We start from the raw sequence: 25,100 nt of genomic DNA on the forward strand, positions 1-25,100 counted from the left end.
ACAAAAAAAAAATAAATTTATGATCAAAACCAGTTCTACATGCTCCATGATTCTAAAAAAAGGGAGAACAACTCAGTTTTAAATCACAAAGATGCAACATCTTACCTAGCCAATGCACTGCCTCCTTTGCATTCTGCACTGTCCCCAGTACAATTTCAGCATTGAGATTGTCAGCCAGTTTACTAATAAACTGGCTTTCAATGGGCAGCTGAAGTAAAATAATCACTTAATTAGATGACTAGTAAATAAGACTTTCCAATCACAGACTAGCTGCAATGATTACCAAACTGCAATTTACTAATTTTCCCCTGTTTACAAGGATTCTTTCAGTTTTGAACAATACTCAATGATGGATTTGTCAGTCATCTGCATTCCAATACTATTCCAAGTTGGACCCTTTCACTCCCAGATCTCATTAGTAATTCTCCTTTGTGTCTGCCATACAACTCTTATGATGTTACTTTGGAGAATATGGTATTGGATCAACTAATAATCCCCTAATTGAATTTTTTCTTTACTCTCATCACTAGTCTGCTTAATACATGCCTCTTTTTTTATATAAAGACCTTTTTTATAAGAACATTCAAGCTGAGGCTAACCAAAATTTGAAGAACATACTGAGAGCATACCCAGGCTGAGAGTCCGTGAAAAATGGCTCATTTGTTTATTTTGGTGAGAAGTATAAATACAGGTAAAAGAAATATAAATGAATAAAGGCTAATCATACCTAATCATTCTAAGCAACATATGGCAATCTGTGGTCTTTCCTTACACTTAGGTAGCACGGAAAGCCGTAAAACTCTTGAACAAAAGCCATCTTTCAAACCGGCAGTCTAAATCCCACAAGGATCAACGAACGCTTTTCATTCCACTAATTTATTTGTGTTTTTCTCATTGCCATGTTCCCACCAATAACGTAGCTCCATTTTCTGCCTTTAAAAGCACACACAACCCACAATTCCTCTATTCGCTCCGACGAAGGGCTAATGCTTGAAACATCAGCTTTTGTAATCGTTACGGTGACCAATTTACCATTTCAACTTTGTTGATATATCCAAAAGAAATATAAAACTGTGGACCACTGACTCAAATACTTGGGGACATATTTTTTACATTACAATGCAGTTATTGCGTGATACAGTAAAGAACAACTCAGTTTGTAGTCAAACTTAGTCTGGTCGTGTCCAAAATTGATTAATTACCACATACTTGAATAGGTAAAGAACATTTTCAGGCTTAAATTAGAAAAAAATTAATAAGAACATTCAGCCTCAGCAAAAAAAAACAAAACAAAAAACACACACAAAAAAAAATAAATAAATAAAAACAAAAACAATTGATTGTATTGTTAGTGTGAGGAGCAATTCTGCCTTGATTACTCATGGAAATTAAAGGGTTATGGCTGACCAGAATATTTCTAATGATTGTGTTTTTATGAGTTGCATCCCAAAGAAAACTACAGCTATAAGCATTAACCCTTCAACTACAGTGTGTAATCAGCATATACGAACTTCTCTTTAAAATTTCACGACACTATCCAGCAGCAGGTAGCAGGAAAGGAATCACCCTATCAGGTGGAGAATGTTAACTTGATACAACACCTAATTCCTCTCACTAAGTTACAAGGGAATGCAAAGCGAAAAAAGGGGAGAATTAGTCATTTGATCATTAGAGTCACCTGTTGATTCATGAGTGAAAGGTAATACTGCAATTCACTGTGACTTGTTAACAAGATGCCCTCTCCCTTTGTGTCGTACTGCGGACGACCCGCACGCCCCAGCATCTGCATTACATCTAATGCACCAAGTTCGACCCAGCGACCCTTCTCAGGATTGTAAATCTGCAAAGAAAACAAAACTGCCTCATCAAAGAACATGTTGTTGCCCATCTTTGAGATTACTGCACACAAATTACAGCAGTACACTGATGAATGTTTGATTACAGTGCTTTTATCTAAGCAGCTGAATTGCATGTACGTGTACAGTACCTGCTTGAATTACAAACACAAAAGTGTGATTAAACAAGGGGCAGATTGTTCAAGTGAATACAAAATTTGAATGATCATTTTAATGATCAACTTTGCAGTTTTTCCATTGCAAGGACTCAATCAAGAAACATAGCCTCCAGTAGCCATAGCATTCCTGTGCACAAGTATACCCAAATGCATGCAGTGATTGACAGAAGATGATACATGGATTTGCTTGTAAACCATAACACGCAAACACACAAACACACATTTCATTTTTCTACTGCACACACCCTGCTACCCCCTCTCTGAAGCTCTTATCCTTGATGCACGAGGAGGGTGGTGCAGTACACACAGGCGGTACTGTAAACATGCTTAATAAGCAACCCCCAACTCCTTCGATCACAAACACTGTGTCTCTAAACAGCACTCCTTCCACATTGCTGATCCCAGCAATACGCAGGGCAATGCTCACACAAGTGAACCTACTATGAACTCTCAAGTCCCTTGCTAATAAGGTTCTCAGCAGTGTACCATAGAAATGATCCTCACCTGTGTTCCCTTTATGATGACTGTGTGTGCTGGCAAGTTCACTCCCCAAGCCAGAGTGGCTGTGGAGACCAACACTTGAATGTGTCTGTCAGCAAAGAGATCTTCCACCAAAGTTCTGTCCACTCTTGTCATACCAGCATGATGAATAGCAAAACCATAGGGGAGCAAGTCCTTGAGTTCCAAGTTCACAGCCTGTTCAGCTTCAGTTCTGAATTATAAAAAATGAGAACAACTTTTATTTAAAGCAGTGCTTTCAATAAGATCCAGCACCTGCCAGAGCTCCAGCGGGTATTCTGTTGTAAGTTGCTGGGTATATTTCACCGTGCTCAAGTCGTGGTCACCACGCTCTAGTCGCACTCCAGCGGGTGCTGTACCAAGGTAGCTACCTATTTCAAATCTCATTGAAAGCACTGTAAAGTACATGAAATCTTAACATTGGTGTGCTCAACAATTCAAGATTCAAGTTGTGGCACTTGTTTCAATGAAACTCTACATTATCGATCCTTTGTCAAGTTTGTGTGTGTAAATCATCAACTCTTTTCTCAAGGTTCCCAATTTGAGAGGTACTGTTTAATGTACAAACCCACTGTATTACCATGAGGAAATAATTCTACTGACTCATATTCAACTAAAACTCTTAAAAAGTAGGGTGGAAAAAAAGAGGAAAGTTGATAGATTTAGTCATGTGATGCAAATTACCAATGGCACCTGTGTTCCTGTTTACCTTAACACTTCTGTGCTTGCCGAGTCTTCCCTCAAGAAATGTCCTAAAGTGTCTCTTTCCAAGCAAAGATCTCTTATGGCCCGAGCTGTTTTACTTGTCTCCTTTCTTGAGTGAACAAAAATCAACACTTGGTTCTTTCCTGCATGTTCAATGACTTTCTCATAAACAACATCATTCATCACCTGGAACACAAAGTCATTCCTCATTAAATACTGTACATTAGTTTCGTGCATAAATATCAAAACAGTAACAGCAGATTCAACCATTTCAACTCAGTGATTTCTTGTGTACAGGCAATTATATTCAAATGACTATATCAGTGCTACTCAAAAGCCAGTTGACAGTCCCGAGGAACTCCATCAATATAAAATTGTTTCCAATGTCAATCACTGTCAATTGTATTCAAATTACCATCACAGCACTTCTCAAAAGTAAGTTGACAGTCCCTCCAAACTGAATCCTTGAGCCTCCATTAAGCATTTTCTCAAAAAATGCCACTTGAGATCCTTCAGAAACAGGATTTTCCATCCACAAGGCTGGATTCCTCTATCCTTGATCCCCAAAAGTTTTTAATTAAGGATTGAGAATTTAGTTTCAAGTCGAGACTGTCAACTTACTTTTGCACCATGCTGTAAGTTGAGGAGTCTATCTTGGTAATGCGCAAGCTCCAGGTCACAAGGATTACAACACCCTTGTTTCTTCGTAATCATTATACACAAGGTATTAGCACAAGCATACCTGAAGTCTCTTTATTGGTTTCTTCTCTGTGACCCCAATATACTGCTGCTCCAAAGGAACAGGTCTGAAGCTGTTATCAAAAAAGAATAAACCCTTTGCTGGATTCACACGCATAAAGGTTGCAACATCTTCATAATTTGGTAAAGTGGCACTCAACCCAACCAGTCGCACAAGCTCCTGGGTTGTTTCTATCTGTCGAATGGTGCGTGCAACGAGAGATTCTAAAACTGGACCTCGATCATCATGAAGAAGATGAATTTCATCAATGATGATGAGGCGGACGAGCTGTGTAAAGGTTCTCTCCCCTCCCTTACGGGTGATGATGTCCCATTTCTCTGGGGTACAGACGATGATCTGAGTGCTGTTTATTTGCTCCTTGTTCAAGTTGTGGTCTCCTGTTAACTCAGATACTGTGATTCCATAAGTGCTGAGTCTCTGAAAGAAGAAAAATCAAAAATCAAACAGATCCTAAAACAAACACAACACCGAACATTTGCAATAAAAAATTACCTAGTCCCTTTTGCATTGACTTGGCAAAATTTTGACAATTACTTTATCACTTTGAAACCTGAAAAAGCATGCTTTTTCTTAATGATTGTTTGATCGAAAATGATACCATGCGAAAATGGAAAACATGAGAGAGAAAGAGACCCTTTTCAGTTGTGAATGTTAAAGAGCAGTTCACAGAATGTTAGAAACAGAATGTGCAAGTTCCTGTGATGCAAAAAAAAAAACATGCCTTCAAAAGAAATCTTGTGCCTGAGGGACAAAAACCAAGTCTAAATTAATTTCAATTTAATTGCATTTGATTGGGTGAGAACATAGCACATAATTTGGATATATCAACAAAGTTGAAATGGTAAATTGGCCACCGTAACGATTACAAAAGCTGACATTTCAAGCGCTACCCCTTGGTCGGAGCGCAAACCTCCTTGACCAATAACAGGACATATTCAAGAAAAACAGTGCAATCCTGGAATAACTGAACACCCAAAATTTTTCCAAAGTTGCCAAACCTTTGTAAAATTTGCAACCATTTCTTGCACAAGAGATTTCATGGGTGCAACATAAATGGCTTTGAATTCCTCCAGATTAATTGTACCATCAAGGTTGATGTGCTTGCCAATCTCTCTCAAGATGGTTAATAACGCCACATTGGTTTTTCCAGCTCCAGTCGGTGCACAAAGCAACAGGTTCTCATCAGTGTTTAGAGCAGAATTGCTCAGTCGACTTTGGATTCTGTTCAAAGATTCGTAGCCCTCAAAGGCAGGTTGTGCATATTTGGGGAGGCTTGTGATGGAGACTCTTTCCTGTCAATTGAGAATAAAAACTTCATTACACAGTCTATATCTTGTAGGCATACAATTTTGGAATCTCTTATTGAATGATCACGAGACCACCAAAAACAAAAGTTAGCTGGTTCAATTGTTGAAAAGTCGATGTCACTGTTGCAGCTCTGCGCATTGGTGGGCTGCATAATTGCTAACTGACCAATTTAACAGTCTATACCCCCTTGAACCTAAATGGTTGGCACTTTTGAAGTTCTTAAAAATCTTCTTGAACCTTTTGAACAGAATCTCTTAGGAACAGCTATAAAAATTGATGGAAATCTAATTTTTTGAAGTCATTAATTAACATCAGATTCTTCAAAAGTGCCTACACAAAATGTTGCCAAAATTTCTTAAGACAATGTACATGTTGTCGTGTCTTATTTTGTATGTGTGCCTACCAAAAATAATTATTTTAAGAACGCTTAATAGCACGTGAATTCCAGCGATGCAACAAGTTCAAATGCACGTGACCTTTTTGTTTTTTTTTTTAATAAGCACTTTTGAACTCTACCATCGGGTGTGAATATCTAAGTCAGTTCGTAAAGTTCACAAGGTTTTTTTTCATAAATGTTCAGAGAATTTCGAAGTGATGTAGGTAAGAGAGGCTGTAATCCATACAACGCTGTGAAATTCTGAAGTGAAGGAAACATTAAAATGTGGAGTTTACACATGTAGACACCATTTGACGGAGATATAGTAGTGGGAAGGAGAGAGGGGGAGGATGTGATCAGATGTGATCCACAAGTTACCTCTCCTTGCATCATGTTAACATTATCAAGCAGAAAGATGAGGAGAAATTTAAGACTAACATCTTTGCTGGGTGGTTCAATATCAATCTACCTATTACCAAATCTTTTTCAATTCACCAGGAAATGGAAAGCAACTGAAAGGGAGAATATAATTTTATGATCTAATCTTGCAGAGTTATCACTAAGTGCTGACTGCTGGTGAAATTTGCCAGATGAGAAAGCAGCAATCACCCGCCGGATTCTGGCCTATGATCACTTGGTAAAGCACAACCTGCACTTCCAAGGTTGCACACTTAAAAAATTGTTCACCACCTTTCAGACACCTCACTTGAAACTTCAGCCAGCAGCCTAATTATTTCTTAGCTACAACCCTGATCTTGAGTATACTTGATCTTGAGTAAAGAAAAAGAATATAAACTCTTCCTACTTGGCAGGCAGACATCTTGAACAACTTTAACCTATCATAGAGCTCTATTTTACTATTTTGACCATTTAGTACATGTATATGTGATATCTCCTTAAGTGTATTTAACTTTCACCCATCCGTAACTGCTCTGTGGTAGTGGCCAACTCGAAAGCTTGGCTCCTTTGGCTACTACACACTCTTTCCACTGCTTTGTGTAAATTCATGTATAGTTAAAACTCTCTTCTTTTTTTTTTTTTTTTCTACTTTTTCTCTTTCTCGTTGTTGTATTTTTAGTAGAATAAGTGTGAATAAAAGAATGAATGAATGAATGAATGAATATCCTCACCTCTCCCGCTTCGTATGGTTTGGGTTTCAGAGCCGGAACATGAACTTCCTCGTAACCTTTCCTTTGTTTTCTGAATGATCCATCAGGCAGCTGACATCTCTTGTTGGCCATCAAATGACTCCCATCCTTAAATGCTAGGTCTTCGAGATCTAAAATTCTCCGACTGCCACGAGTCTGTTGATGAAAAGACAATCTCATGGATGACATTTTAAGCATGGTCATAAAATTTGATCTTCTCTTAAAGCAAAGATCAATAACCTTACATTTGCATGATTACAGTGGAAGAATTTTAATGACACCAAGAAAACAGTGAACATTGGAAATGTTTAAGGAATGTGTTCTGTCAATCAAAACCTTGCCAATCAAGCAATAAAAATCTTAACTCTACACAGCAGTGCTTCTTGGTCTGTGGTTTGTTTACATTTACCTCACTTCCCGAGTGAAAGGATTATTACACTGGTAAACCAATACAAAGTGTGCAATCCAGCAATCCAGGCATGTTTCCATGGTTTCCACAGTGCACCTTAAATATTCAAATGAACAATTACAACAATACCTGATCAGATTCAATTGCATCCAAATCTGCTGCAATTCTTGCTTTCCTATTGGCTGCCTTTCGGGCTCTTTCCTCCTACAAAGACGAATACCAAAATTATTATTAACAACTACTTAATTTTATTTTAGCACTGGTAAGTTTAGAGATCACCACACTTAGGCTTCCACATGAATTAAGTAGACAGATAAGTATTCAGATATGAAGAAAACCCTTGCAACACTTGATCATTTCATTCCCAGATTTCTTTAGTACCTCTCCTCACTGTCTGTCATACAATTCTTATAATGTTAGTTTGGAGAAATTGAGTCAGTTTGCTAGACATAACGTCTCGTAGTCACGTTCGACGTACTAAAAACTACTATAAAACGAATACAAGAATTGTAAAAACATGTAAAATGGTATATAAAAAGTCACTTGTAACAATGTAGCGGAATTCCAAATCGATTTCGATCAATTACGATCCTCATCAGTAGTACTCCGCCATGTTTAAAATACTCATAAATAATTGTTCATATAAGTGACTCTGAAATGTCCACACTTCTTCCAGGCTTCATGTAAGCGGTCATGATGTATCAATCACAGCTCGTGGGATTTGAAAAAAGTTCCATTCGTTCTTGGAGTTCATAAGCGAGTCTTCGTTCACATTATTTATCCTCACTCCTTCAGTTATTTGTCTCAGCATCGCGTCATTGTGATAAACCCCCGTCACATCCATTCGGAACTGCTTTACCTCTCTATTGTGTTTCTCTTTACAGTGTTTCCACAATGCAGATCGTTCTTCCTTATTGTTAAGTGATTTCGTATGCTCTTTCCCTCTGGTATACGCGCTCCTGGCTGTTTCCCCTACGTATACGCTGTTACACTGGATACACTTAATCTCATACGTCACACTTTCAGAAAGTGGCGGAGTACTACTGATGAGGATCGTAATTGATCGAAATCGATTTGGAATTCCGCTACATTGTTACAAGTGACTTTTTATATACCATTTTACACGTTTTTACAATTCTTGTATTCGTTTTATAGTAGTTTTTAGTACGTCGAACGTGACTACGAGACGTTATGTCTAGCAAACTGACTCAATTATCGAACACGTTCCTGGCCTCGGCCCACAAAATTTCATCACATTGGAGAAATTGGTATTGGATCAATTGATTATCCCCTACAGTCTAATTGTTATTATTAAAAACTGGACCATTGGATAATGCAATTCAAAACTTTTTATTGGCTTAGCCATTACGGTATATAAGCCAATATACCATAATCTACAAATATGGTAAGCATACGTGTCAGCTTAAAATTTAAAAGGGAGCTAAAAAATCCAGTTTCTTCTTACAAAATAATAATTTCTTGGGGGGGGGGGGCGTTTTTAATAAAACAATTATTCTTTATTCTTGTCACTTATCTACTTGACATTGTAAGGAGAAATTCTGCCTTGGTCACTCATGGGGGATTAAAGGGTTAACAATACTTTCCAACATACACTGTACCAAATAAAAAATGAAACCCCAGTGGCAAACTACAAGGAGCAATATGATTCATTTCTTGATAGGTACAGAACAGTGTTGTTCCCTTCTTAGCAATGTTTTCATGGCAGACAGCATTCATAAATTCCACAACTTTCCACACAAGTGCTCCTTAGTTTTTTTTTTTTTTCTTATTATCATTATCAGCAAGTAAAAATCTCTAAGTACACTAGTTCATTCAAGTATATAAGATCTGTAGTTGTGAATTTTATATAGTTTTATCTCTTGGTATAGCCCTTGTTAGGGTTTATTTTAGGTCTGGGGGTCAGCTTAATACAAAGATTAAGTTCTTTCCAGTTGGCACCCTTTTTGCACTTTGTTAAGATCATTTAAATGCAAATAAAGTTGTTATAAATAAATGAATGAATAAAAGGTCAAATATGCTCTGTAAATTGAAGTTTTGAACTTGTCTGACCTGAATCAAGTCTTCTTGTTCAGTCTCCGTCAGCGCATGCAGGATGGAGGCCAAATCTGGATCTGCACTCATCTTCTCTTCAATTTCCTTCTTTTCCTTGGCACTCTGTGCAGTTGCAAGCAATGTACAATACAGCACCATGCTCTTGTTTTTCCGCAATAACCGGATAAAGGAGAACTTATCATGTCCAAGAAGTAGCATCATTTTGTTTTCCAGCTCTCTGTCATCCTTTGCACTCTTCAGGATCTCCAGGACCTCTTCAGCTTTGGATCTCGAAGCTTCAGCATCGGCATAATATTTGTTCAGTTCTCGCTGCAACCAGAAGGCATCAATGTCTCGGGGATGAAGAGCATCGCCTGTTCTTTGAGCTCTGTCTTCTTCAAGCTGTACAAGAAATAACAATAATTAAATTACAGGCAATGTTGTCATTTGCTCACATTTATTAATGAAATATCCTAAGGTTTCACATTCATCTTTCACAAGAGAGGGTGAAGAAAACATTGCAGTCTAAGAAGGATTTTCAATTGCAGACCTTCCAATTGAAGAGTAGGTTCCAAAAGGCTCCCAATAAGATCATTTATAACCTACGGTTACTAAGCATGATTCAAATTTCAATCACAGTTCACATTATAAATAAAATTGTGAGCCTGTATGGGTAAATGTTCAAATAGCACATATAGAAATGCATGCCACCCTCTAAAAATTAATTGCAATAGATACGCTGCAGGACACTTTGTCACAAATGAAAAACATCTCACCCCTCCCTGGAGAGTCATGGTTGTGTCAGCCTCCACTCCTTCCTCCTCGTCACTGGACTCTTCATCACGGACTTCATCAAAGTCTTTATCTTCCTGTCATACATGAAAAGGATCTTTTGCTTTATAGACCTCTGAAATTATCTGGATTTTTCTCATCCCAATTTTTTGCTTAACAGAATTGCTTCTCTGGTCCCATCTTGGAACAGGGTACCCATAAATATGTGGGCTGCTGCAGGTTTTCTGCTTTGCATGTGAGACAATTATTTTGCAACACTACTTTCTAGCATAATTATACAACCTCTAGTTCTTTTTAATGCTACAATAAATGTGCTATACCAGTAGCCACATGCAGTCTTTGACTTTCCCTTTTTTCAGGTTGTTGGTTAGCTTATTAAATTACCTTTTGTAAATACTTTTGGCAAGTGTCAACAGTTTATACACAATAGTTTGAAAGTGTACTTTACTTCATGCACAATATTGATTAAATGATACCTATTCTCTTTTAAGTCATTCAGTTTTATTTTCAGCTCATTAATAAACATACTGTCAATTATGCAGAATCTCGATTATCTGAACTGTCCATCCCAGTCCCCATAAATCAAGATAATCAAGGTTTAACTGTAAAGAGTGTACTTTGAAACATGTCTGTTGTCAACAACTTGAACAGCTTTGTGTTTATGTATGACAGCCACAGGCAAAACAACAACTTTAGCATAGGTTTTTATCAAGTTTTACCTCTTCCTCTTCTTCATCAAATTGCACAGCCACACCATAAGTCTCATCAATCACCTCATCTATATAAAGTAAAGGAACGAATGCCTGTCTCAAACCAGCATGGAAGAATGCAACAGACATTAGCTCTTTATTCCCTTACAGTGACCAGCACCTAATTTCTCTGTCCAATATCACCCCGAATCACACATTAAGGTTGTGAAAATAAAGGAAATGATCACCAAGTAGAGAAACTCTTGATTGCTTGACAAATTCTCCTTGTCAGCACCTTAGGAAACGTATAGAGAACAGTATGGAGAATATGCATGCTGATGTTAGCGTGAAAAGGATTTAAGCATTTGTACCAATCATTCTACCTCACTGATCGTTATCATAAACCAAATAATCCACATAGCTTTCTTCAGAATCAGGTAAAGCATGGGTTTGTTTTAATCATTTTGATCAGCAAGTTCCATTTTACTGTAATCCTTCACTACAGTACTTTAAATGAAGAAAAAGCAAGTTGGAAGGAAACTGATATTCAAAAGGAAACAAATCAGATATGAAATAATGGGTTCTTATACATGTACATGTAGTGAAAAATATTACACAGATTTACTACCAATGCTTACCATCATTTAGCAAATTCCTGTCAACAGAGTAATCAGTGATCTTCTTCCCTAAGTTAACCAACAGTGCATATCTCTCATCAGGCATTCCACCAAGAAGGGACACAATTTCTTTCTGTCGCTCTTTATCCTGATATAAAACAGTTAATTTCACATGAATTAAATCTTCATGTATAGGTCAATGTAAAAATAATAAAAAAGCCAAAAACTCTGCGTTTGGTTGAGTATTATTGACAGGAATCACTCATTATTTTGTTAAAAACAAAAGTATTTGACCCTTTCAAAGACCATGCTAATTATTAATCAATTGGCTAGGATAACATTTCAGGGGTCTGGTAAATTTCCCTCTCGACATTAAACAGGCACATGGAACAATCACATGACTGTGGTAAGCTAAGAGAGGTAATGTACATTGTAGTAAACTTGGCAATACCAACAAGCACTGAAACACAATCTTCAGAAAGCTCTGCTATCACAGGATCTTAACAATGAAATACTTGTATAGTAGGAAGAAAGCAGGGATTTCATTAAAAGCCAGCAACTGGTGAATTCCAGGGGCTACTCTCCACAACAAAGCCAGCTACAGTACCCATCCCACCTTCCAGTTTTAGCATGTTTTTTTGGAAAACATCTAATATATTCTAAAGGCAGTCATCAATAAAGGTGTTTTTTGTTGATATTTTGTCTCCTTTTTGGTTGTTGGGCAATTTTTGTAATGAGTTCTAACAATTCAATCGACAACATGATCGCTTTGCTATGTCAAATGGACAGAAGAGAAAGACTGGTGACAAATCTGTCTCAATTACCGCTGAATTGTCACCTACTTATTGTCAATTACCGCTGAATTGTCGCCTACTTATGTCCTAATATAAGCCCACTTCTGAAATTAATGAAATCCCTTAGAAAATGGCGTAAAGTAACTTGAAAAGAAAACAACTATCTCCAGCCACCAAAATTTAGCCAGAAAAGTTTGTGCAAATGGTGAAATTGGAACTTTTTCCCTACATTTCTCTGTCAAGTATGAAAAGAAGTCATTCAAGTTTCAAGGTACTTTACTGATGACCAGATAAATAGTCAAAAACAAAAGCATCATACCTTCATCTTGTCATCTTTCAGAGCAATTAACACTTCATCTGCAGCTCCACAAAGAATGTCTCGAGGCTGAGTTAAAAAAGAATTCAAAGAAAGATAGCTGCATGTGATTTACACCCAGAAAAGCTCTTTTGGTTTTTAATTACATCTATAACAAAAGAGTAAATGTAATATCCATCAACAAAAGAATGTATACAGAAACACTCGCAACAAAAATCCGGAGAGATGCTGTCATTTTACAGAAAACACAATTCCATAGTTACCTGATCACCAATGGCAGCTTGTATAAAGCTAAGAAGGACTTCGTACGTGGATTTGGTTTCCCGGGTTTTTGGCCTGTATCGAACACCAGCCAGGTCTGATGATTCATCTGACAGAAGACTGCTACTGGTTTTGCTCTTGGTAAAGTCATCTTTCTCCATTAGTTTCTGACGTCTGCGAGAAAAGAAACTCGACTTCTTTAGCTCTAAGAGTGACTAGCATCTAGTTTCTCCTTACAATATCACCCCTGCATCAAACTCTAAGGTCACAAGAAGAAAAGGAATGATCAACAATTTAAAAAGCACTTGATCGGCACACAAATTCTCCTTGTCATTGCCACTGGAACAGAACAGAACAGTACAGGGAAGATGGCTGGGTTGCAGGTTGGACAGGCCAGTCAGGTTGTTCTAGCACCTCTCTTTGCGACTCAGGTGTAAAATGGGATAATATACCTTTAAGTTTTGAAATTATAGTGGTTCGCTGATCCTGACAAACTGGATCACAAACTTTAATCCACCTAACCATTCAAAGCAGCATAAAGCAATCTGTGGCCTTTCCTTATATTTAGGCAGCTCGGAAAGCCATAAAACTCTTGAACATAAGTTTATCTTTCAAATCTGCATTCTTAACCCTATAGGTATCAATGTACATTTTTCATTCTACTAATTTATTCATGTTTTTCTTGTTACCGTGCTCCCATCTATGGCATAACTCCACTTCCTGCATATAAACCCACACACAACCCACAATTCCTCCATTCATTCTGATGAAGGGCTCAAAACATCAGCTTTTTTACTCTTTATGGTGGCCAATTTACAATTTCAACTTAGTTGATATAACCAAATTACCTTGTTACCCCCACCAACCCAACACCACAGTTTCGTTAGAAACTTACCGTTTAAACAGAAATAAAGTGCACATAGAAGCAACAGTTTACTTACTTGGCCTTTTTCTCTTCTGATACAGGAGGTTTTGTTCGTTGGTACTTGTCCCCCATTTTGATTCCCCCAATGTGTCCCACAAGGGACACAACCTCACCTGTGGCTTCATCACGTCCTCGCCGCTCTATCAAGGAACGATCAGCTTGCAACACAAGATTGGAGTTCTGCAAACAAATATACACATAATCATACGAGACGGATGTTTGAAGAATCCTTAGAAATTCATAGCAGCAAAACTTGATAATAGTTAATAGAATATTGTGTTTACTTGAAACAAATACCTCATTTAGCTCTAAAAAATACACTTTGCACGAATAATACTTGCAGTTCGTGCTAAGACTATGGGATCTGAAATTAGTAGAAGCCGGCTCGAAGCTCACGAAAAATAGATATACGTGTTATAAATGTTAGGAGCAGATTGTCTTTCCGAGGCAGCATTGCACCTGATGGGTACTCGTTACGATTGCTCTAAACGCTACAATGTGCCGAAGATTTCTACAACCACGTGGTTCGAAACGCTGCAAAAATCCTGTATAAACTCACCGCTTTGTACTCATATTGCAATGACCTAGCCGTAGCATCAGCCATGATGCTGTATCAGACCAACTCTTCGTCAAAATAGCTTTTTATTCGCCTGGATGAAATTAAAACCGTCGCCTAGAGAGGGTCGATTTCCACAGTCAGCAGACAGAATAGCCAAGATGGCTACCAAACGTTGACCGTGCGTATGCCAATGGTAGGTATGTCATGTATAGGGAGTCATTATGTCTCTAGTACATATTATGTCCAATACTTTACATACATAATACAAAAGCGCAGTCCGCTGACCATCACCAGTCGTCTACCTAATCACGGGGAAAGACTGGGATCGACTGATACATTGATCAAATTTTCATGCACCCAGTTTCAAGTTCGCCAGCCGAGTTGAACAAGAAGGTCCGCTTTTAGATAAAAGTGTCTGATTTTTAAAAACCAGTGTTCGTTTTAAGGCACCAATGTCTGGTTTCAGAGAGAAGTGTCTTTTTTTTATACTAGTGTCCGATTTGAGACTTGAATCCGTTTTAAACATTAGTGAAGATGAAAGCTAAAAGGAAAGCATATTGCTCGCGCGTTGTCTTAATACTGACTTGGTTGACTTCAATACTTCAAATTTTGGGTGCTGCAACAGAGAATGGGCTTCACTTTGGCTTAGAAGTTTTTACTATCATTATTATTCACTCGTTTCTCTATGTATTTTTCTGTTGTTTGTTTTATGTATTTGATAGTGTCTTGCTGCCAGGAAGCACCTTGATAAAGTATGGACGGGTATTCCTCTTCTGCGCTAAAACAAATTTAAATCTTATATTATCGTAAATTCTACGCTGATAAATATTCGCGCACTTAAAGTAGATATCAGCCGGGTGTGAGGCAGCTCAGCGGAAGTGACGTAAATTATTTTCTTTCTACTTCCGTTATATTCTTCCGTGTCAGATGATCTAAAAGTTTAACTGAAAAGAAACAGCTTCAGTTGCAAGCCTAAAAGATAAAGTGATGGCGAGGAAACAAAGTCTTTGTGTAACTTTAACCTTTCAAAATGTCGGTTTTTTCAGCTCGGATTTGTGGCACGTTTCGCGTTTAGGCCATTTATCTTAGCGAAAAAAGCTCGGTCCGTGACTTACAGTAAAAACCTCGAACTCGGTTAGTTAGCGGTATTTACTAATCACTGCTAAATCCTCTTTAGCAACACTCCTTTCACGGAAAATACCCTTTAAAATACCTTGAGGCCACTAACTCCCATTTCCGACATACAAATTTTTCGTTTTAACTACTGCCAACGCCTTGCATGAGTCAATTTCCATGAAAACATGGAAGTCAGAGATTTTGGCCGAGCTTAAATCGTCTGTTATTCCAGTAGCCTTTTAGATCTGCTCCGAGTCAATTCACCAGCAAAACGATTTTAACACTGAATCAACGAATAGAATGAAAAAAAAGATTAGACATACTCCGTTCTCCTGGAGATGTATATCTTGATGGAAGAGGAACCTGTTTCCCCGAATCAAAGTCAACTTTTAATTCGTTTTGGCTGGAAACAAAATAGATGGCTTTGATAAAATAAGTGAAATGTGACATGATGTTGTCTTTAAGCGCTTTCATAATTTTTGGCAAGCGAGAGAACAGAGAGTGGAACTATAAAAATCTATTAGAGACCAATTTACACCAGCTCTTTTGAACAGAATGTTGTGTTCAACTTGAATACAACTTCCGGAATCTGGGCAAGTCACAAAAAGGAAATAGGACGTAACAAGGCTGAGCTGATTTTAGTCTAAAACAGGGTCAGGATTCAAGAAAATGCTCTTCCTTCTGCACGTGTATTTCATAAGTATGGATATGACATGACAAATGCGTAATCGGTAGGAGATGATTGGAAATGCGTAAAAGCGTGCAACGCAAGTAAACTTGCCTCAGAAACATTGGCCTCTGCTAAGCACGTCACATTCTCCCCTTTTACCGCCTAATTTTAAGTCAAGAAATGGAATCCATTGGATTCAGATTCAAACCATTGCATGATTATTCAAAAGTTTTCCGTTCACAGAAATACCAAGTGGAAACAGACGTAGAAAACATTATACGCAGTGTACCACAATAGACAAAGTTTTAACCGGAAGTTCATGATCTTTACAGAAATCAATCCGTTGCATTCATAAAAGCAACAGGCGGAAATGATCTCGGTTTTAAGCGTATCAAGTATTGTTTTTATAGGCTTTCGTTGCAGGAAATCAGTAATAAAATCGGAGCAAACAGGACGCTATAGAAGTGGTATTTATAAACCTCAACTGGGGGTTTGAAACCATTATTTTATCGGCAGTACTGAGCAAGGTCAAATAACATTTGAAAGAAAACCATACAAGACGACCGGTTCTGATTGTCTATTAAGGTGAGTAAACATCTCGTAGGTTGCAGTTTCTTTTTGTATCTGTATGTATGTAATATGTATGGGTTCTGTGCATGTGTGTGTAATGTAGTTTGTGTAGTGTACCGACCTCATATGTTATATATATTGAAATGCATACTGGCACTCAGTTTCTCGGTGCTAATGCCTTTTAACCATTTAGAGCCAGTTATTTAAACCAAGTTTAGCCGTTGAATATAGCCGAATCTTTTAACTGAACGTTTATTTTTGTGAATTGGGTCATGAGGAGGGAAAGCTAGCAGTGGAAGGACATTTATTAAATGAAAACAACTCTCATATAGAGAATACATAAGGCCCCCTGCTTGCGTTAAACCGCGGTTTGGTACACCTCTTCTAAAAAACAGGCCCTTACTGTAGAAAGAAATTTACATTTGTTGTTGTATTTATTATGTTATGGGTTGAAGGAAGTTTAATGCTTAATTGTCAACTTTCTTTTTTGTTCTTTAGTTAGATCCATAGCACAGAATCAGCGTTCTTGCATTTGAATACCCTAGCATTTGTAGCCAATCTTTGATCACATTCATGTACCTTTTCTTGTAAACTTAGATATTTTATCAACTTTCTACTTTCCGTTTGTGCTTTTGTCACTAATTGTGGTCTACTGTCTTATCATCGTAGTTTTTCTAGCTTTTTATGCAACGATTTAAATGTTGCTATTTCCGGTTAGATATATTTACATAACTCGCACCGATTGGTGTCTGCCATTTACAAATTGTGTGTGCGATCGAGTTTATTTTATCTAATTTGTAAACTACATCAAGAAAGCAGTGAAAGCTTTGAAACGGATGGGGAAATGGTTTCACACATTCGCGAAAGAAAGTTTGATTGTTATTACGCCTTGTATATCAGATGTTCTGTACGAAATAGGTTAAGACGATGGACTTACTGATTTTCATTTCAATCAAACCACACGAGGAGCGCAAATGAAGTTTTCGAGAACGTTTGTTTAGCCTATGACCTGTTTTTGGCATGGTTTTTCATTGAAAAACAAAAAAGGAAAACTTGCAACGTTCTCGTCAATTTTCGTCTAGAGTAAGCTTTGAGTGATATCCTGAAGAACACCTTCGAAGATAGCTAACTCAGTTTCCTTATCATACACAGACTGAACAACAACCATCCATTCGGTGTCCTTCGAAGAAGAGAACGATTCACCGCATTACAGATATTAAGAGATAAAATGAAGGTAATGCATTTGCATAGGGTGGTGTGATGTGATATGTTGTGAATGGTAACGAATCTGGATGATTCTACTTTATAGACTCCATACAACCGCATTCATTTGTTGTTCCCACTGCGTTTGTTGCCATCTTTCTGTCAAGAGGCTCAGCAAAATCGATTCTATTTCACCCATTCGTCTATTTATTCATGAATTCATCTCAGTCAAGTTTGTGGAAGTCGCAAAATAGTTTGTATTCGAATACTAGTGCTGGAATTCTATGCGTCCTGTGTCCCGACGACACGTAAGCTGGAAAGCTAACATAGGCGGCGGAGCATGGGGGCACAGGGGGGCCGTGTCCCCAGTAACAAAAATTTGGGGGGCTCACCTGGACCTCTCCTGCCTCACGCGGGAACCCAATCGAATGCTAAGTTGAAAGATTTTAGACTGTGCAGGAAAATACGAAAGTGAGCCAAGAATCGATTACGGACACACTCGAAGCTTTAAAGATTGCAAAGACGTTTGCTTGTGCCAACGAACAACGCAAAGGGTATTTTAGAAAATTTGAGTAGGGGTATGCACATGGCTAGGTGAAAGCCCCTTCCCCCTCCCCCACATTTCAAAACACTCCACCGCCTCTAGCTTATTAGTTCACGAATGGACTAAAAGCAAAGATGAAATTGTTTTTGCCGACTGATTATGCCAGTGATTCTGATAATGATCAGAGAGAAAGTTTTTTTCCTGTAAAGTGATTACAAATAGCTAGCAACTGATGGACATTGATTTAGTTCTGGGTTCAATCGAAGAAATTTAATTTTTCTAAGTAACCAGCATATTGTTTCAATTTGGGTAAGCGGATATCTCTTTCGTTTCAAATTAGTGCCAACTGAATTAGATTGTAATACTAGAGGATTTTTGCAGCTTATGTTTACATTATAAACAACTGTGAAAAGAGAGATTTTGGCAATGTTAATGGAATTCAAAGAGGCATTTGTGAAGGAAGTCGAAAATGTAACTTTTTTAAAACCTGGCTATCATTATAAATAAAAAGTCCGCTTATCCCGCAAAACTATTTCTACAAGATAAAAGCAATGTTCAGTTGAACGTCGCGATCGAAGACGTGGCGGGTTATTATTGGAAATGCTTTACTTCGCTCTGTGATTGGTATAGAAAACTCGTGCCACCCTCTCAACCAATCAAAACAAATCAAAATCAAACCTTGGGCACTGGTATTTTCCCGCGTTCGAAGCCACGCATTAACAATGGCACGTGACGTTTTCCTTTGTACAGATTGGCTGTTGTGTGTACGTCTCGGTTAAGCGAAAAGATTTCACGCGGTTGATTATATACTATTCAAAAATAATTTTTCTTTTTCTCTTGCTTCATCAATTTAGAGTTTATCAGCTCTGGTTCTTCCACTCCTTTTTCTCACACTCGTCACCATTCCACTGCCGTCCCTCCAAAGTCCAGTCCCTCGTGAATCAGCGGGCAAACCATGTGTGCGCCAGACACATATGCGTAATGGCATCCTAGTGACAGAATGTGAGTCCGCATCTTTTGGTTGTCTGAGGAGTATTCCTACTTACGGTTACCCGAAATGTCAACCAGTTTATCAAATGATGGAAATTCCACAAGCTGGAGAGAATAACACCGTCACTTCCCATTTGCGAGGAAAGCAAGCCACTATAGTCGATTGCAAATGCGCATCATGACTGGTCAAAATATTGTTAGTGTATACCACTCGGCCGTATTAGCTTTTTCTGACTGGTTATGAAGTGATTAGTAGGAACATTTCACCTCGGAGTTCCAGAAGTTGATTCGTGATGTTTACACGGTATTTGGACAGAGATAGACTCGTTTTTTTTTTGTTTATATGTGTTATATGCTAAAACGATTATTCACCTCAGAGTCAGTGAAAATAGTGGATATTTACCTCCACTTTGGTGAATGACTATAATATTTTACAAATGACTATAGTTTCCTTTATTCCTAAGTTAGAACATATACTTCAAGCAAAGAGAAACTCAATTAAAGCTTGCTTTTGTTGAGGATTTTTGCATGCACACTATCACTAATAAATGATTGCTAACGAAGTTGTATCTAGTTGATCGACTGAAACGAGCAAAGATATTACTTTAAACGACTTTACTGCTCTTTATGCCGTAACCCTGTCACTCTAGAGGGTGACCAATTACTAATTTCTCCTGACAGCATTAATACGTAGTCATGTAGAAAGGTAATGAAAATCATGAGAAAATATCAATAAGATGTTTCTTGATGTTGCAAGAAATTCTCAGAGCTATAATTAAAAGAAATCTATAACAGAACGTGAGGAGAATTGAATTGTAGATCTTGGGAGCGCAACGATTCGGGGCCATGCTGATGTTCAGTTGAGTAACAACGTTTTTACAAGATTTTGCGACTTGACACATGTAGATTGAAGAATATGCGTTTAACTCGGTTTTCGGTTTCAATGCCCAAAACATTGTATTCTTTTGTTTGCCTTCAGTCGTTTATTATGAATTCTCACCTGAATAAAAATCCTTTGAAATCACTAGCAGTGATTCTTACTGAAACTTGATTGAGAAAAATACAGGATACAGCCACAGGGGAGTAGGCAGGAAGGACTTTTCAGAAGCGGCTTTCGTGAAGTGGATTGTGCCAGTGCGCTAAATTGTAAATCAGCGCGGTGAGAAAAATAGTCTGCTTATAAGCGGTAGCGCGAGATTCAGCGGGGCGAATATTCGGTCGCAATCTTGAACGGATGGAAGATCTGGAACGAGTGAAAAAGCGAGGGGGAGGGGCAAGGGGTTTTAGTTTTACTCCCCTTCCCCTCTCCCCCTCGCTTTGTCCCTCGTCCCAAATATTCCACCCGCTCAATATGGCGACCGGATATTCGCTGCGATGAATCTCTCGCTTGAAGACACAAACTACCACCTGCAAGCAGACTATGAGAAACACCGGGAAAAAAATGCATCTTCCAATATTGGTAAATCTTTGGAAAATTCGAGGTTTGAAAATCCAACATTGGATAATCATTGGGAAATTTATTGTGTACCAATAAAAGTCCAATTATTCTCCACCAAAGCAAAAAATGCTTTTCCTTCATGATCTGCCAGCTGGAGTATCACTGGAGGTTTATTGGTGCACAACGCACTTGGTATTCCAATGTTGGACGATGATGTGAAATCACTGGAAGTCACTTTCTTGGTTACCAATAATGACATAATGATAAACCAAATATTAACAATTGGCTGGTTATAGTTGGGATATCATTGTGGTTTTATTTGAATAAAATGTCCATAGGTATCAATGTTGGATGACAATGTATAATCATTGGAAGGTGACTCTTCAGTAACCAATGATAGCACAACGATATGCCAAGCTATTAGAACAGGCTGGTTAGTATTGGAATATCATTGTGGTGTTAATCGGAAGAGAATATGGGCAAGTTTCCAATGTTGGATGACAAATATGTATAATCATTGAAAGCTGACTGTTCAGTAACCAATGATAGCACAACAATATACCAAACTTTTATAATAGGGTGGTTAGTATTGGATACTGTTGTGATATATATTCATTGGAAGAGAATAATACGCAAGTTTCCAATGTTGGATGACAATGAAAATCATCGGAATATGACTCTTCAGTAACTAATAACAGCACAACGATAACCAAGATTTTCGAAATAGCAGGGCATAATTATTTGATTTGCTCGTTAACATATTTTCACTGGGAAATTCGCAGAATGAATCTGATGCCTGAAAAACTTCCCCAACAGATCTAGAGCTGGACAAGCAATCCGGTTCACAAGTATCTGATATCTCTGATGGAAGGTAGATGGGAATACTAACTGATCATCCAATGTTTCCCATCTAGCTCTTCTTGTCCTTTGAAGATGCCTCCATGCTGTTATGGGATAAACAGCTTTTCCTTTACACATAAGACAGTTGCAGTAGACATGCACCTAAGTTGCCAGAAGACGATATCTGCCTCGCCTCGTTGCTTTCCAAACATCTACAGAGATTTTCCTTGCTTTGTGTACGCCGTCGTGATTTTTGTTTCAACTTCAAGGTAAAACGAATGTAGGCATAGAGGTATTACAGTGTAAATCGCGAACGTAAACATAAACTAGGATATGAAAATTGTGTAACGAAGCTCCGTCGAACGACAAGACTTTTGCTGCTACCCAATGATCACCGACTTTGGAGACAAGAGTGACTGGTGTTGAGTTTCACCAGCGGTATATCTCATTGGTGGATGCGCAAAATTTGCGCGGGGCAAAAATTCGAGGGCAACTGCAACAGGTCAACACAGTTCGACACGATCAACGCACAAGTCGAGAAGTCTACTTAACAAATGATAAACACAGCAGCGTACACTATTGAGTTATGGATGCACGCGGGAGGTTGCTAAGCACGAAAGAAGCGTAAGAGTAGCTCGAGGCGAGTGCTTAGCAAACCTCCCAAGTGCATCCATAACTCAATAGTGTACGCTGTGGTGTTTACCATTTGTTTTATACTATAAAACATTGACAAATTGTAGCTAAAGAGTTCCCTTTTATTTAACAAATCTTACGTGACCAGAGAAAACAAGCGCGCGCGGAAAAATAGTCTTCGCATTTGCTCACGTCAGCAGCGTACACCCATGGGAAAATAGGGAAAGCTAAATTGACCAATCAGAGTGCGCGCCTTACTTAATGGTTATGTTATAATTGCATTTGCTCACGTCAACAGCGTACACCCATGGGCAAATGGGGGACGCCAACTTGACCAGTCAGAGCGCGCGCTTTACTTTGGTTATGTTATAAATTTATTTCTTGGTTTAGAAATCTTTCACTCGGTTAAACTTGCCAATGTCGTGCACATTTTATGATCAACACAATGCAAGGTGCCGATTTTTTCTATATCAAATCGTACACTTGTACTTTTGCTTTAACAGGCCAAAAAATCAATGGGAAGGCCTTGTGTGGTCTTGAGAAAGGGGATCTAAGGGAGATTGGTGTTATCTCAATGGGAAGGAGAGTGGAGATTTTTGCAAACATTACTGAGCTAATACAGGTACAGAGAGGAAACGCGGAAGCTAAGTCAGGTGATTTTTCAGTTTTGTTGGAAGTGTGTCGTCAGTACTGAAATGTTTTTATTATCGCTTAATCTTGGAAAAAATCCGAATGACCAACCTTTGTTCTTTATTCTGTTTGTTTTCAATGTACTGTAGATGCTCGAATTAGCGCTCAGCCTCAAATAAGCGCCCCGCTTTGAATTAGCGCCCCTCCTAAGGCTCAAAATTTGTTCTAAGCGCCCCCCTTCAAATAAGTGCCCCCCCCCTCCCCCGAGAAAAAATGAGTTTCGGTACTCGGTACGATATACCAGATGTATACGGTCTATACGGTTCTTTTAATGAAATGTGATATTGTTAAATAGTATAAATAGTAATGTCCTTTCAAAGTCGCACGGGTTTGCTTCTCATTTCCTTGATAGAAATATCCATGTGAGCACATTGCTACTTCACTTTATTAAATTTCCTCGTAAAACTTTGCTCCCAATCGTAGGCTCCTTGTTACTCCCTTAAAATTTCCTGGAATTACGAGGCCAAATGCTTAGGAGAGACACGATATTTTAATATTAAAAATGTGTTTTTATTGTATGTTTAATTGAAGACAACTGCACATTAACCGCAGGCTTTTCTTTTTAGACAAAACATTTCACAATAGCAAACGCATAATTTTCTTAGAATCGTTTTATTGCAGAAATAAAATACACCTTTTGATGAAAAAGTTTTAAGAACGTTTCGAGTTCGCAAAAGGTAGTTTTCTATAAGGTTTTTGAATTTTTATGTTGCAATTTGGTTTTAAATAGAAATAAAGATAGTGTCATTTTGAGGCTAAAATTGATAAACGAAATAAGCGCCCAGCTTTAAATAAGCGCCCCCCTTCGAATTAGCGCCCCCCTCTCGCCTTAGAAAATTAAATAAGCGCCCCGGGCGCTAACTCGAGCATTTACGGTAACTGGTTAAAGCACTTTGAAGCCATTCACTTGGACTGGCCTAAAGGTGGCTACACTGAAAAAATCTTAGCCATACATTTTAGGAAGATGACACATAAAGCTTTTAATAACCTTCAGAATTTTCATCTTTCAGTTCCTGGCTCAGATTGGAAAAAGAAAATAAGTACCTGGAGTCAAAGCCAGAAATCACAGTACCTTGAAAAGTATGTAACTAATTACCATTGTTTAGAAATTGCATAACTACACTGCACCTGTGCCCTTATTTTATTATCAATGACTGGTATAGCATGACAGAGCTGAATAATGAAATGCTACGTCAGCGGGTTGCCGTCAACAACGCGGGCTCAAGTGTCCTGGGTCTAAAATTTAGCGAAATTAGCGGAAAATAGTAAGGGCTGACTTTTAAAACCGAGGAACTCTGATTTCGTTGAAGGCATTTTCCTATTTCCAGAGATTTTAAGGAGAAAATTAATTTTTGAAACCTTTCAAGGGGTGTACCAAGTTTTTGGAGGTTGTTCTGTAAAAGAAAAGCGGCAAGGAAAACGACACCTCGAAGCAACAGAATAGGAAATAATCCATGCAAACGACTCAAAATCCGTGTTTCCGCGGCAAAATCTAGCACATGCGTGCACGTTATTCAGCTCTGTTGTATAGCATTACTTGTCAAAAAGATTGAAAGTAGAAGGTGCAATGAATTAAGTAGCAGGATCAGCACTCCAGTGGTTTTTTTAAATTACGTTAAAAGGAGCATCGTACAGTTACCTTTACCTCTGTAATATTCACAAACTTTTTCAGTGTTAGAAAACACTTGCTACCACTGGGAAAAGGTCTAAATGTGAAAATTAGAAGTTAAGGAAAGTATGACCTATTACTACCTTTAGCAAAGGCCCTTTTTAAGAAAGAGAAACCATATAAAGGTGGTGACTGATGTTTATTCTTTGATTTGTAGCAAGAGTGGGGAGTCTGTCAAGTCAGAAGAAGTTGAATATGGATCCAGAAAAACTCGCGTTTAAATTTCCTGGACATGGTACCTTAAAAGAATATATAATGGGGTGGTACATTACATGAGCGTGGAGGCGCGGTGGCCTCATGGTTAATGCGCTCAACTCCGAATCGAGTGGTCCGGGTTCGAGCCCCGGCCGGGACAATATGTTGTGTTCTTAGGCAAGACACTTTACTCTTACAGTACCTCTCTTCACCCAGGTGTTTTCCCCCGGCGATGGACTGGCATCCCATCCAGGAGGGGAGAAGAAATACTCCTAGTCGCTTCATGCTACAGAAACCG

At 38.3% G+C, this 25,100-nt stretch overlaps 2 protein-coding genes across 2 annotated transcripts in view; one reads left to right on the top strand and one right to left on the bottom strand.

Annotated features, from left to right (window-relative positions):
• LOC111320936 (U5 small nuclear ribonucleoprotein 200 kDa helicase) overlaps positions 1 to 14,434 on the bottom strand; it is a 33,443-nt gene extending 19,009 nt beyond the window's left edge. The window contains exons 1-16 of the mRNA XM_022923681.2: positions 14,245 to 14,434; positions 13,702 to 13,865; positions 12,763 to 12,934; positions 12,503 to 12,568; positions 11,411 to 11,537; positions 10,803 to 10,861; positions 10,068 to 10,160; positions 9,310 to 9,693; positions 7,369 to 7,443; positions 6,813 to 6,986; positions 4,997 to 5,290; positions 3,981 to 4,415; positions 3,243 to 3,424; positions 2,519 to 2,726; positions 1,679 to 1,840; positions 106 to 208 (exon numbers count right to left, since the gene is read on the bottom strand). Of these exons, the coding sequence (XP_022779416.2) occupies positions 106 to 208; positions 1,679 to 1,840; positions 2,519 to 2,726; positions 3,243 to 3,424; positions 3,981 to 4,415; positions 4,997 to 5,290; positions 6,813 to 6,986; positions 7,369 to 7,443; positions 9,310 to 9,693; positions 10,068 to 10,160; positions 10,803 to 10,861; positions 11,411 to 11,537; positions 12,503 to 12,568; positions 12,763 to 12,934; positions 13,702 to 13,865; positions 14,245 to 14,289 (2,743 nt within the window). The 5' untranslated portion in view covers positions 14,290 to 14,434. The remainder of the gene's footprint in view (positions 1 to 105; positions 209 to 1,678; positions 1,841 to 2,518; positions 2,727 to 3,242; positions 3,425 to 3,980; positions 4,416 to 4,996; positions 5,291 to 6,812; positions 6,987 to 7,368; positions 7,444 to 9,309; positions 9,694 to 10,067; positions 10,161 to 10,802; positions 10,862 to 11,410; positions 11,538 to 12,502; positions 12,569 to 12,762; positions 12,935 to 13,701; positions 13,866 to 14,244) is intronic.
• Positions 14,435 to 16,458: 2,024 nt separating this feature from the next.
• LOC111320945 (uncharacterized) lies at positions 16,459 to 20,361 on the top strand. The gene is made up of 3 exons (XM_088763244.1): positions 16,459 to 16,615; positions 17,753 to 17,834; positions 19,202 to 20,361. The coding sequence occupies exons 2-3, from the start codon at positions 17,829 to 17,831 to the stop codon at positions 19,517 to 19,519; spliced, it is 324 nt and encodes a 107-aa protein (XP_088619370.1). The 5' UTR covers positions 16,459 to 16,615; positions 17,753 to 17,828; the 3' UTR covers positions 19,520 to 20,361.
• Positions 20,362 to 25,100: the final 4,739 nt, after the last annotated feature.

This window comes from Stylophora pistillata, chromosome 1, assembly GCF_964205215.1.
Source record: "Stylophora pistillata chromosome 1, jaStyPist1.2, whole genome shotgun sequence".
Taxonomy (NCBI): domain Eukaryota; kingdom Metazoa; phylum Cnidaria; class Anthozoa; order Scleractinia; family Pocilloporidae; genus Stylophora; species Stylophora pistillata.